This window comes from Punica granatum, chromosome 1 (genome assembly GCF_007655135.1).
Source record: "Punica granatum isolate Tunisia-2019 chromosome 1, ASM765513v2, whole genome shotgun sequence".
Taxonomy (NCBI): Eukaryota; Viridiplantae; Streptophyta; class Magnoliopsida; order Myrtales; family Lythraceae; genus Punica; species Punica granatum.
In genome coordinates, this window is record NC_045127.1 from 50,941,427 (window position 1) to 50,955,864 (window position 14,438).

At 36.5% G+C, this 14,438-nt stretch overlaps 2 protein-coding genes across 2 annotated transcripts; both read left to right on the forward strand.

The window, feature by feature from the left end:
* The first annotated feature begins 1,334 nt into the window (after positions 1 to 1,334).
* Positions 1,335 to 3,373, forward strand: LOC116191025 (probable receptor-like protein kinase At4g10390). Its single transcript, XM_031520223.1, has 3 exons — positions 1,335 to 2,122; positions 2,298 to 2,578; positions 2,687 to 3,373. Exons 1-3 carry the CDS (start codon positions 1,462 to 1,464, stop codon positions 3,116 to 3,118), a joined length of 1,374 nt encoding a protein of 457 aa, XP_031376083.1. The 5' UTR covers positions 1,335 to 1,461; the 3' UTR covers positions 3,119 to 3,373.
* Positions 3,374 to 11,231: 7,858 nt separating this feature from the next.
* LOC116191040 (protein FATTY ACID EXPORT 4, chloroplastic) lies at positions 11,232 to 13,829 on the forward strand. Its single transcript, XM_031520224.1, has 4 exons — positions 11,232 to 11,552; positions 11,699 to 11,763; positions 13,346 to 13,433; positions 13,549 to 13,829. The coding sequence occupies exons 1-4, from the start codon at positions 11,264 to 11,266 to the stop codon at positions 13,656 to 13,658; spliced, it is 552 nt and encodes a 183-aa protein (XP_031376084.1). The 5' UTR covers positions 11,232 to 11,263; the 3' UTR covers positions 13,659 to 13,829.
* Positions 13,830 to 14,438: the final 609 nt, after the last annotated feature.

A 14,438-nucleotide genomic window follows, 5' to 3' on the forward strand; every position in this document is an offset into this window, starting at 1 on the left:
GAACAGCCAATGACTTACCAAAATGGTATATGTATAATTGGGACAAATACAAGGAAAGTGCAAGAAAAATTTTCCTAACTAGGGGCAAAGCGGTTATAATATAGGGATAATATATATTTGTATAATTACTTTTTCCCCATAATTTTTTGTATTATTATTATTATTGTTGTTATTATTATTATTACTTTTCGGATTACATTATCTTACTATACTATTCTTGTTACTACATGAGTTTATCAATAAATTTAATGAAATTAACCATTTAATTAAATTATTCGTACTTTTTATTGGTTAGTTGAGATCTTATAAATTTATTACTTATGATGTTGTTTGAAAATTAAAAGAGAAGGATTTAATGATAATATTTTTTGCCAAAATAAAATGAAAAATGATAGAAGAAATACATGCGGGATCTATTAGAACCTGAGACATCACAATTGAAAAGTATGCTAACACTCCAATAGCACGAAATTCATCGTTTCTTTATCTACATATTTTATACATAGAAAGTTGTACACTGTATCATTTTCATGGAAATAAATACATGAGTATAAAAATGATATTACCCCACTTTTGCAAAATGTGTAATGTCCTTTTCTTTTATTCTCTAACTTGGGTCCGGACTTTACTCGACCGATCCCAGAGTGTGAAAGGAATTAGCTCAATGTTATGTAGATGTGATATACTAATTTTATAATTCTTTGGAAGATATGAGAAATAATTAAAAGGAGGAATACATACGGAAAACATTCAAAGTTTGTAGGACAAAGTCAAAAATAGGAAAGAGAAGGGTAAAAAACGACGAAGAAAAACATGAAGATCATAAAGGAGAGGAGAGGTTCGAACTCTTGTAATGTAACTTAGAAAACATAAACCACTTCAGCTAAGTTTTTGTGTCGGTCTACCCCTCTCATGCTCTATATTTATCATGAAAAGTTATTGCGTGATCCTATCTCACCACGTGACGTGAGAAAGTACCAATTGAAATACATGAAATTTGGAATTCGGTGCTAATCACTCGAATAATTGTTATAATTATTTTTCATTAAAGAATTTTTATCAGTTCTTTCTCACCACGTCATTTAAAGTAAAATTATCTAAAATTTTCTGATTTATCATAGAAGAGGGACATGGGAACCTTGCCAGCATTTCCTTCACTCCTGGTGGACCAACTGTTATTGATTGAATACGAGAGGGCACCACAATTAACTCATATTTCCATCTGTATTTAATCATTTTTAAATTTAATTAAATTTTTCTAAAGTTTCCATTAATGCCCTTTTTGCCAGTCAATGTCTCTCCGTCTCCGTATCCCTTACAGTCCCACACGCCACTATAATAAACTAAAAGCTCTCCTCACCTTCTCTCCCTCCCATGGAGGAAGCTTCAGCCCGCTCCCCCCAGATCTGATCCCGCCTCCATCCTCGCGCCCACCCCACCGTCACCTTTCTCTTTTTAAAAATGTGGTCATCCATGGAGGGACGCGAGGGATTGGGTTTAAACGGGAGATCTCTCTTTGTCTGTGGGTTCGGGGCTCACTGGCCCATCCTCCTGATTTTCTCTTTGACCCTTCAGCCCGTCTTCTCCGTAGATTCCTCCGCCACCGACACCGCCGCCGTTGAGACCCCCTCCCCCGCTATAAAACCCAGCAGGTTCGAGCCCAGACTCGCCGTGCCTTTGATTTCTGTCTCCTCTCTGCTCCTTGCTCTGCTTCTCGCCATGGGGATGCTCAAGCTGCTGCGCCTCAGGCTCCGACGTCGCAAATCCAACCGCGTCGTAGAGGAGGGCGGGGAGACTGGTGGCGCCGACGGTGCCGGTATGGGCTGCTGGAAGGATGAGAAGGGAGGCGAAATGGCAGCGGCGCCGGTCGTCAGGGAGTGTAACTCTCAGGACGTAAGGAGGATGACGGGCCAGTACGGGGAGATGATCGGGGCAGGCGGGTTCAGCAAGGTTTACTTGGGGCGGTTCTCCAGCGAAGCCGCCGTCGGGTCTGGTCTGGCGGCGGTTAAGGTCCACAATGCCAGTGAGCGGCTAAACATGGCCTTCAGGCAGGAGCTGGACATTCTGCTTCGCGTCCGCCATGACAACATTGTGAAGCTCATCGGCTTTTGTGACGATGAAAGTAATTATTTTCCTTGTGCAAGCGTTAATCAAGTTATGTTTTTGAATCACTGTTCACAGTCCATTTCTAAATTTAGTTCGTAACTGGTACGTTTACTAGTAACATTATATTCAATGTAATTGTACAATACGGCGGATCGGTCTGATTCGGGTTTTCCTCTTTCTCAATGTTCCAGAAGAAGGAGCGCTGGTTTTCGAGTACCTTCCGAACGGGAACCTTCAGGAAAGGCTCCATGGCCGTGGAAGTGGTGGGGTGGTCGAGATGAATTTGGTTCTTTCCTGGAGAAACCGAATGGTGATAGCCTACCAACTCGCTCAGGCCATTGAGTACCTTCACGAGAAATGCTCCCCTCAGATTATACATGGCGACGTAAAGGCGTCGAACGTCCTGCTTGACGGGGCTCTCAACTGCAAGCTCTGCGACTTTGGGTCGGCGAAGATGGGATTTTCCTCTCTGGTACAGTTGAATTATTTCTGATATGCAATGCTATTAATATCGCGGTTTAATATATACGTGCTGTTCGATTGATTACTAATATGGTATTTGGTCTTTGCCTCTGAACAGGTACTGCCGCCCTCCTCGTCCAACTCCCCGAGGATGAAGCAGATCATGATGGGCTCCCCGGGCTACACCGATCCGCACTACCTCGTAACCGGAGTTGCCTCAAAGAAGAATGACATCTACAGCTTTGGTGTCCTCCTCCTCGAACTTATCACGGGCATGGAGGCCTTCTGCTCGAACAGAGGGCAGCTCGTGACCTCGGTGGCCGCACCGCTTCTCAGGGACAACTGCTCTGAGGTCCCCCAGGAGATGCTGGACCCCCAGCTGAAAGGGAAGTTCGACCTCGAAGAGGCCAAAGCTATGGTCTCATTATCAAGGTCATGCCTTAAACAGTCGCCGACCCAGAGGCCCTCTGCGACACAAATCGTGGAGGTGATCCGAGAAAAGGTTCCATCAGCTTTGTTCTCGACCCCGTCGGCTGAGAAAGCAGTATGATTCAAGTTGGTAGATTGATAATATGGAGCTGAAGTGAACTGCACTCATGGTTTAATTGTATAAAGATGTATATTTTCACCACAGGGGATTTTGTGCTTCTCTCTCATTATCCATATTAGGTTATGGCTTGTTTAGGCTTTTGTTTAGTTTTAATATTTTTTTTCCCCATAGAAACAACGAGGAGTTGTCAGTTTATTGGCTGAAATAATCCATTCGGCACGAGGTGCTTCCAAATGAGTGAATTCATACCCCAAATGCAAGTATAAGCCGCATACGCAGAACGCAATTTACTAATTACACCATATTTTAATATTGTTTGTTAAGGGTTCTTAATCAAATCCTAGTCAGTGATTAAGAACAAGGAGTCTCTCTTTTATACATATCCAATCACTTTGAACATTTTTTTTTTTTGGCTGGAACACTTTGCACATTGGTTATCATTTGGATGTGAACACTTCGCACATGTTTCGTTCCATGACCTTTGGCTTTTCTTGCTTTTATTGTTCTTTGCTTCTCTGTTTCATTTTTTTAATTAATTAAATATTTTTTTCGATTACAAAGGAGATTTAAGATCTAGTATAATGAAAAAGAAATCATTAATAAATAATAAATGAACATTAATAGTCACATTATATATTAAACCTGTGACTTTTAGATCAACAAGTAATAACGTGTATTACTGCATTACATCTTCTTTTATTCAGTAATAAGATGTGCATCATATGAATTGATTGTGACACTGCAACCTTTTCCTTTTGACCTAAGAAGAAAATTACATTCCAGCTTGGGATGTATGGAAAGGTTGTATGACTATGGGCGGCTTATGCATCCGCAGATCGCTGTATTAGTAGCGAGAATGATTGCGACACCAATTTCGGGAAGAGGAGGTCTTGACTTCGAACGAAAATAGACTAAAAGTATTAACGTTTTGGTGCATATAAATAAAGCTGAAAAGATATTAAAGAACTATTCCATGACAAAAAATTAATAAGAAAAAACTATAAATTGTATGTAAATCGTTTTTGAACTATATAATCTTGATTGGCATTGCACCGATTGTTAGCCTATTTTATGGATTTTCAAGTTGGCTCCTTCCATATTCCGTTCAAGGAAGGGATTTTTCAAATTTTTTTTTATTGCATTTGTCATTTATTTACATTCCTAAGGCTTTATTTGGCTTTTAAGTAAAAAATTTTACCCTACCAAACTCAACTTTACTCTTCCTCAAATTCAATACCACAATCATTATTGTTATATATTTTTCTCCATTTAATAATAATTCTCCACTTATACTTTTTTCTAATCATTTTTATAATTAATTTTTTAATAATAAATTCTTTATTTACGTTCATATCTATATATATACATGTATATATTACGTTCATTCATATATTTATCAACACTTCCAATCATTACATAAAATCAAGTTAAGTTAAATCATGATCCAACTCGAAAACCAAACGCAAGCTAAACAACTTTCTCAAACAGTTACTTTGATGATTGTAACAATATATATTCGTAAGTTTCACCCTTAGTGATATTGAACCAAACCCATATGGCCCCCAGCAGTACTACTAGTGGCAAAGTAAAAACTTCACTTGGTAAAATTGAAAAACGCATCTGTTTGGATAAAGTTGGCAATCTATTTAGACAAACTTACCAAACGCGGGTTCTCGCACTTAATTTTCATTGTATTAGGCTGTATTCAACGTATATGAATCTATTCACGATTTTTTCGTTTACAAATAAGAAAGTTCACGAGTTTAGAAAAATTCATCCATAATTCGTGATGGAAAGATAAAAGGGGGTCATGAACCCGTAGATAGTTGCCAAAGCAGATCCTCAGCCTCGCAAACTTCCTCACCTCGCCATTGGTCGAGTTGAGTCACGAGCCAAGGACGGATGAGGGTCGCCCCGTGCTTGATCATTAGCAAGTGGTGATTAGGCACTTGAGAGAAGAGAGGCTCTTATTCTCCTTACGCAATTGCATTGTTATCGATGACTAATCATCAATATCCATATCTACGCCAAGTAGGGACGAACCAGAGTTTAGGGGTGATTGTTCTTCTCAAATTAGATGGGCAAAGATAAAGAATTTTCTTCATATTTAAAGAATAACTAGTCATATAGACAACGCATTGTGCAGGTATTTTTATTTTTAGTTAATATTATTAAATTTATGACATTTATATTGTAAAATATAAAAAAGTAAATAAAATATACTGGGAGTTATTTCATTAATTAATATAATTAATTAAATTTTCTTGGAAACTTTCTCCGAAACATGCAATATAATTATAACAATATTATGAAAATTTGAAAAAATTTGAAAATAGTCAAATTAAATATTAATGAGGAGACTCGAAAAATCGAACGACCACAAGTTTGAGAATTTGTCATCTACGCTTATGTGGATGGCCCTCGTTACACGAATGAAAAAAATCCGTAAAAATAGACTGAATTTATATATATATATATATATGTATGTGTGTGTATTAAATATAAATTTTCTTATGCTATCAAAATTCTAGAGAGAACTGTACTCCTCAGGCGTATAGCCTCCTGTTTCAACCCAGAAAAATAATATTTAAAAGAGAATTGCCCCGATAGTCCATCACTTATGTCAGGCCAAGTAGTTGTTCACATTTCTCCATCTCTCTGGAATTATTTCTACGGGAACGCCCAACTGATCAGTCAGGGCAATGGCCATTGGCCAATTGGCCATGCATGTGGGACCATTACATATACTGATGTACATAACTTCTGCAAACTGCATAGTCAAAATTCGTTTAGCTTTCGTGGGGACTTGTTCAGCACATTTCCCACCCCAAAAGATAATGCTACATAATACATATATATATGTGTGTTTGTGTGTGTGTGTACCTATCATTATTACCCTATGCCCCAATGATAATTTGCAGACCAGCATGTATTTTAGAAATCTATAGTATTCATTAAATTCAAATAATGCCAGCCATCGCATTGATATCAACATCTAAAGACAACCTAGTCCACTTCAATTCCAGGTGGGTGAAAAAATCAGGGAGAGAGAAATTCATATAGCTGGTTAGGTAAATTTATGTACACGGGTATGATAGCCGATCACATGAATCAATATTTTGGGTGACATTTTCTTTTGGTGAATAGAATGGGGATCAGATGTGCCCATTGAAGGACAATGCCTTGGAACCAAATTTATATATGTACGCGAGGATTCATTAATTATTTTCATGAGTGCAAATGATTTTTCAAATCAATTGAAGTCGAAGCCATACATGATGGATGGAGACTCTGGTTATAATACAATTCAGAGATCATTCAAAAAGTTACTTTTTGCGAACGAGTGACTCTCCATCCGAAAACTAAAGTAATTCCTTCCTAACATATATAAATCTTTCTGGTGATTCCTTCGGCTGGCTATCTTTATCGTTCTTAAATACGGTAATTAATTTTATCAACCAAAAGAATTACAAGATATATCTCCGAGTAAATTGCATATAAAATAACATGTTTTACCCATTTTTCTAAAATGATCAAAATTAACTTATCCGAAAAAAAAATTCAAATCTAAAAAAGAGAGTGCGTGATTATTATTTTTTCCAGATAAAGCCAACTCATCATCTTTTGTAAATTTAAGTGTAATTTGGAACCAGAATTAGAAAATTACAAAATCGAGGTTGAGCTTCGAATTTCTTCATTCAAATTCTACCTTCAACCTAGTAAATCTCCCAAGATACTCCGCAAGCAATTCTAACTTGGCCAAAACAAAAAAAAAACAAAAAACAAAACCCCTTCACTGAAACGAGCTTATTTCATAATTGACACGTTAAAGTTGTTTTCGCAGTCACATGAATGAATTTGAAAACACGAAACCCGGTAATAGTACACAAGTGGCTTAAAATTGCTTATTGTTCTTGTTCCTTGATCTGGCAGGGCAACAGTCTCAGAGAGACCGCCATTGGCCCCGTGCTAAGGGCCGACATTGGCAAAAACTTTCTGATGGAAACAACTGACTCTTGAGGAGAAGATCGAGAGGGAAAAAGCTCTCGGATATCTTGAGCTATAGGAAGCAAGGCCAAGATTTCAAAGGAATAACCATACCAATCTTTTCCCAATAGAACAGTACTTCACGAGAGACCATAATGGAAATATTGGGACCAGCAAATGTAAATTTGGATTTTAATACATCAATTTTAAAATTTTAAAATTTTGGACAGGACAAGTTGGTTAATTAAGATAAATATTAAACCGTCTTATTTTATTTTTCAACTAGGCCATGTCACCGTGTTCGCTGTGGGTTTGAAAGTTACATCAATATTTCTAATTTGAAAATCATGATCAAACTATAATAGGCCTTAAATGATCTCACTAATTTTAAGTGAATGAACTTTATTATGAATTCAATTCTTCTCAGGATCACGGCCAAATCAAAGTTCAAGTGTGATTAATTAGTCTCTATCTATAGGCTGATGTAATCTTGCGTTTCACCGAAAAAGTCAGGATATTTCTAATATCACAAATGAAAATAAATTATTTAAATTAGTGACCAATTGAAATAGGTATTTACACCAAATAAAAAAATTATTAAAAAAATTGAAATTTAAAATAAATAAATAAATAAGTGCTTTTACTAATTTTAAGTGGACGAAATTTATTTTCAATGTAGAACTTCGAAATTCATTAGATAGTCATGATAAAATCAAAGCTTAAGCGAGAATTAATCTCATCTAATAAACTGGTGTAAAGTAATCATGTTTATCTCGAACAGACTGGGGAAGAGAACACAACAACGAGATCGACCGATGAAGGAGGCAAAATTGAGCCTCTCAGTGCTGCCGTGCGAAGCTCGCCAGAGCCGCGGACTTGGTCGGGGAAGAGGTAGGCAGACGAGGAGCATCGACGTTGTGAGTGGGACTCGAGGTAAAGGGAACGGCTCGGGCTTGACTGAAGAAGAACTCCCCGTGGGGAGGGAGGAAAAGGAAAATGAAAGACGGAAGGAAGCCGTTTTTTTGGGGGGCGGGGGGCGTGCTTGGGGAAACCGGCAACGGGTGCAGCCGATTTGAATCTAAGCAGTCAAATCATCTGCTTTATTTATTTGGAAGATCCAACGGTGGAAAACGATGACTGGAGCTCCAGTCACTTGCTTGGAAGAATTTCCGAAAGAGATTACCTAAAGTTGATGCCATTTGACTATAAAATAAAAATCTCTCGTTACGTTTCGTAACGAAATTAAATTTAATTTAATTTAAAAAGACAAAAATAAAAGTAATTAGAAAAAATATATAAGAAAATTTGAAAAATAAGATCAAAAAGTAATGATTGTATTGTTGAATTGAAAAAAAAAATTGAAATTCAGGAAAAAATAACGAATAGTTGAAAGAATTTAGTAAAATTAATTTAAATAAGAGATAAAAAAAAAGTATGAAAGAAAATTTGAAGAAAAATATAAAAAATTGATGGGTTGTTAAATTGATGAATTAAGTTAAGTTAAATTAAGTTATATTTTATTATTAAACAAAGTTTTTTTTTTGTAAAAAAAAATTAGAGAAAGAAAAATGAAGAAAGTCTCTTTTGAGTCTTTTCAAGCAATTTGCCATGTGGAAGTGTGGAGCATGTTGATGTGCTTAATAAAGTTTTCCACTCCAAAATGCTAAGGATTTTATATATATCTTATTTTTTGAGATAAATATATATATATATATATATAAAGGGAAATTTATCTAAAATACCTCATGATTTATCCATTTTTTCAAATTTATCATTTATTTTTTTGTCAAATCTATCTCATGATTTACTTTTTGCATCAAATCTGTCACGACATTATCTTTTCCGTCGACTTCTAACGATCGTGCTGATGTGGCGCCCACGTGGCAAGTGTGGCCCACTATCTCTCCACATGCCACGTCAGCACGGCCGTTAGATGTCGACGGAAAAGATAACGCTGGGATAAATTTGATACAAAAAGTAAATCATGGGATATATTTGATCAAAAAAAGAATAGGATAAATTTGATAAAACAGGTAAATTATTGGTCATTTTAGGTAAAAATCCCTATAATAAAAAAAACGATATAGTTTCAACTTATATGCTAGAAGAACCACATTCGAGGTCGATTTGAACTTAATCACAAAATATTTCTAATGAATTACGAATGATTTATATATTGTAAGTAAAATCTGCTCACTTACAGTACAATTTGTCAATTGTATCTCACTCTGTAATCTTGGTCTATATTCCTTCTCTTTTCTGTTGCGGAAGATTGCGTGGATTAATGTTGTGACGGGCAAGACACACAATACACATAGCAGAGTAAGTGCTGTTTGGTATGCCTATGTTGCCCCCCATCCAGCCATACTTTACTCTCTTTACACTTCTCATATGTTGTATGTATGCCTTTTGCCCCAGCCATCATATTATTCACCAGCCTGCTTACCAAGAAAGCATCTCTCCTCCCCCTTCTCCACCCAAATTTTGGCCCCTCTCACCCCGCAAGACCTCCGGATGCTTACGACGGAAGCGAGCATTCAATCGTACGCTTCTCGAAAAATTAATTTCGTTTCAGTGTAAATGGGAAAAACGAAGATTTATGAATGGTATATCGATGTCTTTTACGTGTGAATTCGATATTGCTTTTGTTGGAGAATGTCTTGCACGTCTTGTCACAACAAATTTAGCTAATGACAATCTGCATCTGAAATGGAAGCATTGACTCCGGCAAGGATGCCAAACTCTGAAGGCATGCCACTTGATACTTGTTCACATCATAAATGTCTTTCGTCACTAGGAACCCATATTTTAAAAGAAATAAACTATTTTCAAACCCGTCCCACTAAATTAATGAAATCCCACCGGAAATTCATTTTTCACCCATTAATAAGTTTACGAGTAAAGTTTATATGAATTTATTATAACATCTTATTTATAGAAAATAGTTTGATATAACATAAAGTATTCAAATATAAAATATAAATTCCAGCCAAATGATTATACGAAAGAAAATAAACCACAATACTTATAAATTCATAACATGTTCGAGAAAAAGAACCGCAATAATTACAAATTCATAATATGTTCAAAATAATAAATCACGGCACTTTCAAGTTCATAACACTAAAAAAGTATTACAAATACTAGAAATTTGAATGATAATAAAGGGAAACAAAAGAAAATAAGAAATATTGTTTTGTAAATATGACTAATATGAATGGTCATTTAGTAAATTTACACTTAACGGGTTCGAGACGTGTTTTCAGGTAAAATCTTAGACCCTTCCCAAATCCTACAGGGTTTTGACCTCAAATCCATAAACTCGTCCCACTAAATTAATGAAATCCCACCGGAAATCCATTTTTCACTCGTTAATAAGTTTACAAGAAAAGTTTATATGAATTTATTATAACATCTTATTTATAGAAAATGGTTTAATATAACAAAAAGTATTCAAATACAAAATATAAATTCCAGCCAAATAATTATACGAAAGAAAATAAACCACAATACTCATAAATTCATAACATGTTCGAGAAAAAGAATCGCAACAATTATAAATTCATAATATGTTCAAAAATAATAAATCACAGCACTTTCAAGTTCATAACACTAAACAAGTATTACAAATACTAAAAATTTGAATTATAATAAAGGAAAACAAAAGAAAATAAGAAATATTATTTTGTAAAGATGGCTAATATGAAGGGTAATTTAGTAAATTAACACTTAACGGGTTTGAGACGTATTTTCAGGTAAAATCTTAGACCCTTCCCAAATCCTATAGGATTTTGACCTCAAATCCATAAACTCTTCCCATGACCCAATGGGTAAAACCCGTTAAGCACCTATCATGGTTTGGGATAGGTGAAATACCTGTTTACATAAACTCATTGCCATCCCTAGTCGAGCGAGAACACTACATGATTCAATTATGAAAAAAAAAAAAAGGGCCCAGAAAGGCTTAATATAGAAACGAGCTTGCAAAACAGGCCCATTAGAGAAAAGCTTCCGCCCTGCAAGGGATGTGGGCCTCAACAGCAGAGTCCGGCCCATTTGTGGCCCAAAACTAGAGGCCCATTTTCTCCATCATTTCGTATTCTTCTTCTACCTTGCAGGCGACCGAACTGACATGATTGCGAAGGAAAAGGAAGAGACATGTCAGCGTCATCCTCAGCGTTCTCCCTCGCCCTGCCAACAGCTGCGCCCTCGCGGGCTGCTTACCGGAGATGCTTCACCGGCAGTCCTTCCACTCGCCCACTGTCGAGTTCGGGCTCCATTGCTCCGCGGAACCAGGGCTTGGGGCTGAATTTGAGGCTCATCGGACAAGCAAGGCCTGCCTACTGCAGTAGGCGGCCAGGGCGCTTCAGGTCCCAGCTCGCCGACTTCGCTCCCCCCGCCTCCGCCGTCTACGGCACCCTTCTCCTCAGCGGCGGCCTCTTCGCCTGTAAGTGGTTTTCCCGGTCTTCCATTCTACCTGCAAACCTTTCCATTCTCGTGATTGGCTGTTTTGGCTTCTCAGCTTCAGCTCTGTCGGATTATGTAGCCCAAATTTATATGATTCGGCTTGCTTGGTCGGATTCAAATTTGCAGATTTACGATCAGGAAGCAAGGGATCGCTTGCCGGTGGGCTCACCGGCGCAGCTTTGATGGCAGCTGTAAGTTCAATATCACCCATTTTCTGTATTCCCCGTTGCTCTGTTGAAAGTCGAAGATGACTACATGATAGTCTTTTTACGACAGGGAATGGAAATGTTATGGAAAGGAAATGCCGACTAAAACACCGCCATTGATATGTTCCATTATACCAACCTTATGACTCACTTCGGAAAATTTTAGTACGCTGGCGGACCCCTCGTGATATGATAAATTCCCAGGATGTTCCAGAGTGTTTTATATATATGATATTCTTCTCAAGAACATTTTTTCCAGCAATGAACATCGGGATGATACTAGGAGATATGGTTGGATATTGATCGCCTAGCAGCTGATGCATCAGTATGGTGCCTGTTTTTGGTTGAAAGGAAATGCTCTTGGTTGTGAAGATACTTAACGGTTCTCACTTTTCGGAAAACTCATGGCAATATAATAAGTTGTGCAACTCTATGCCCTGTTTTTCTAGGAAATCCTTATAATGTCAGAATTCAGCAATTACTGAGGGGGTCCTTCATCTCTTCCGATGCGATGCTTGGATAGTCCATCCATTTCTGATGTGGAGCATCTTTCAAAAGACAGAAACTGAAACACCCTGATCTCGAATGACCCTTAAGAAAACCATGACCTTGTGATCTCATTCACATTGTGAAGGCATTTCCATAATCTTTAAGTTTGTGATTGTATCGAAGAAAGTGGGAATGCGGTGGCTCAACTTTTGGGAGGATAGAATAGGATCTACCACAAAAATTCAAGACACAAAATAAACTACCCTTTTCCTGTAAGTTCTCTCTTCTGATTCAAGAGAACATATTCTGATTTGACCTTTCTTTCCCATGCCAAAATCGATGCTGATGAAAGCAATAAAACCTAACCTGGACATCACGTGTTGGAGTGCACTTATAGGTTGTCATTGAGGTCTTCTCCGAGCCAAAAGCTTTTATTTTTCATTCTTATCATTTTCTGGCATTTTTTTTTTTTTTGGATTAGTATTTTCTGTCAAATTTGATCAAGTGCAAAAAGTTGCTCAGACATTTTGGAAGCTGGAACATGGACCCATTTTAGCTGTAGAATTGGTACACATGAATAGAGTGGAATGAAATGGAATGGTCATCCTATCCTTCCCCTCCATTTCCTTATTTGGTGTCACCCTTATAAGTTGGAATAGGCATCCCAATTTGATAATATTACTTGTTGGATTGAGCATTTCTTCAAAAATAGTTATGTAATGCTCATTTCACTATTTTAACTAGTTTTTATACAAGTATCATATATATAAATTATTTATTAATTTCTTATATATAGAATGACATTTTGGTAAGTAAGTTCAATGCCTTAGTTACACTATATTTTGAAGTTTAACAAAAAAAAAAATCGCCATTTTATTCCATAGAAGCAACTCCATTCCATTCCGGTTACCAAACATGACCTTAATCATACGTCCTGCATTAGTTTCTTTGTTTTATGGTTAAGGAGCTGCTTGGTTCTTGTTACAATTGCATCTAACTCTTCTATAATACTTGACGAAATTGACTTTGTTCTATGAGGAGCTTGTAAATTATGCAAATTCTACTGCTCCTTTTGTAGGCTTACTATCTGATGCAATCACCTGAGATGAAAGCAGCTGGAGATGCACTTGGATTTGGCTCTGCCATTCTTTTCTGTTCCGTATTTGGTAATAAACCTCTTTTCTCAGCATTTAAACATTGTGAACCGTAGGTTTCGAGGTACTTTAGGCATTTTTTACTTTTATCTGTGACAAATTCTAATTTTCTCGTCTCTCTTTCCAGGGATCCGCTTAGTGGCTACCCGGAAACTGACTCCTGCAGGCCCTCTGTTAGGTCTCTCTCTTGCTGTTTTAGCTGTCTTTGTTTCTGCATATTTTCAAGACACTGTATGATCTACAACTTCCTTTGTCTCTGCTTCCGAAAAGTCTTAGTCAGGAGTTCCAATCCAGCTTGAACTTGGATGATTTTGTAAGCTTCTTTGGATCTGCTATAATATAAATCATTCATAAAAGAGCAGCAGTTCACTGTATATGTTAATGTTAATATGTTCGATCTTGAAATCATAGTGGCTTTCCTTTCTCTTCTTCACTATTTTTCTGTAAACTACGGATGAACAAATCATGAGGTGGTCTGTCGAAACAATCAACTACGATGTATAAATTTAATTGAAAAGAAATTATCATATGAAAATTTACACGTAATCAAAGCGAAAAGGTTAACAAAAAATGAAGGAATGTCATATAAATAGCTTAATCCTCGTTCTCTTCTATAGATCATATATTATTTAAGTAAATTTGCTTGCTATGTCAACTAATGACACAATGCTTAGAAAAAATTTGCAAATAATATGTTGAAGTTTTAGCTGTTTTCTATTAAAAGTTTTAAGATAAATGGTCGGTAAAGGAGTTGAATAAATATTAAATTGGATGTATAATATCATATATGCCTTGAGAAGTGGTTCTTCTGATAATGTATGGTCTTATCATTGTCCCAAGTAAAATGTTCTATATAAAATTCGGTAAAATTCACATTACATCAAAAAAATTAAAAATCTGAATTCATCAATAACATGATATGATCCACGTAATAACCTATTTCATCAGTGAAATAAATAAACATATTATTTGAATTAATTCGCGTAATATATGGGATAAAAAAAATTAAGAATAAAA

Excerpts from the sequence above, each read along its gene's own strand:
- LOC116191040 (XM_031520224.1), top strand. The coding sequence starts at position 11,264 with ATGTCAGCGTCATCCTCAGCGTTCTCCCTCGCCCTGCCAACAGCTGCG. Across the intron at positions 11,553-11,698 it reads CAGCGGCGGCCTCTTCGCCT|ATTTACGATCAGGAAGCAAG; the intron begins GTAAGTGGTTTT and ends TCAAATTTGCAG. Across the intron at positions 13,434-13,548 it reads TCTTTTCTGTTCCGTATTTG|GGATCCGCTTAGTGGCTACC; the intron begins GTAATAAACCTC and ends CTCTCTTTCCAG.
- LOC116191025 (XM_031520223.1), top strand. The coding sequence starts at position 1,462 with ATGTGGTCATCCATGGAGGGACGCGAGGGATTGGGTTTAAACGGGAGA. Across the intron at positions 2,123-2,297 it reads CGGCTTTTGTGACGATGAAA|AAGAAGGAGCGCTGGTTTTC; the intron begins GTAATTATTTTC and ends TCAATGTTCCAG. Across the intron at positions 2,579-2,686 it reads AGATGGGATTTTCCTCTCTG|GTACTGCCGCCCTCCTCGTC; the intron begins GTACAGTTGAAT and ends GCCTCTGAACAG.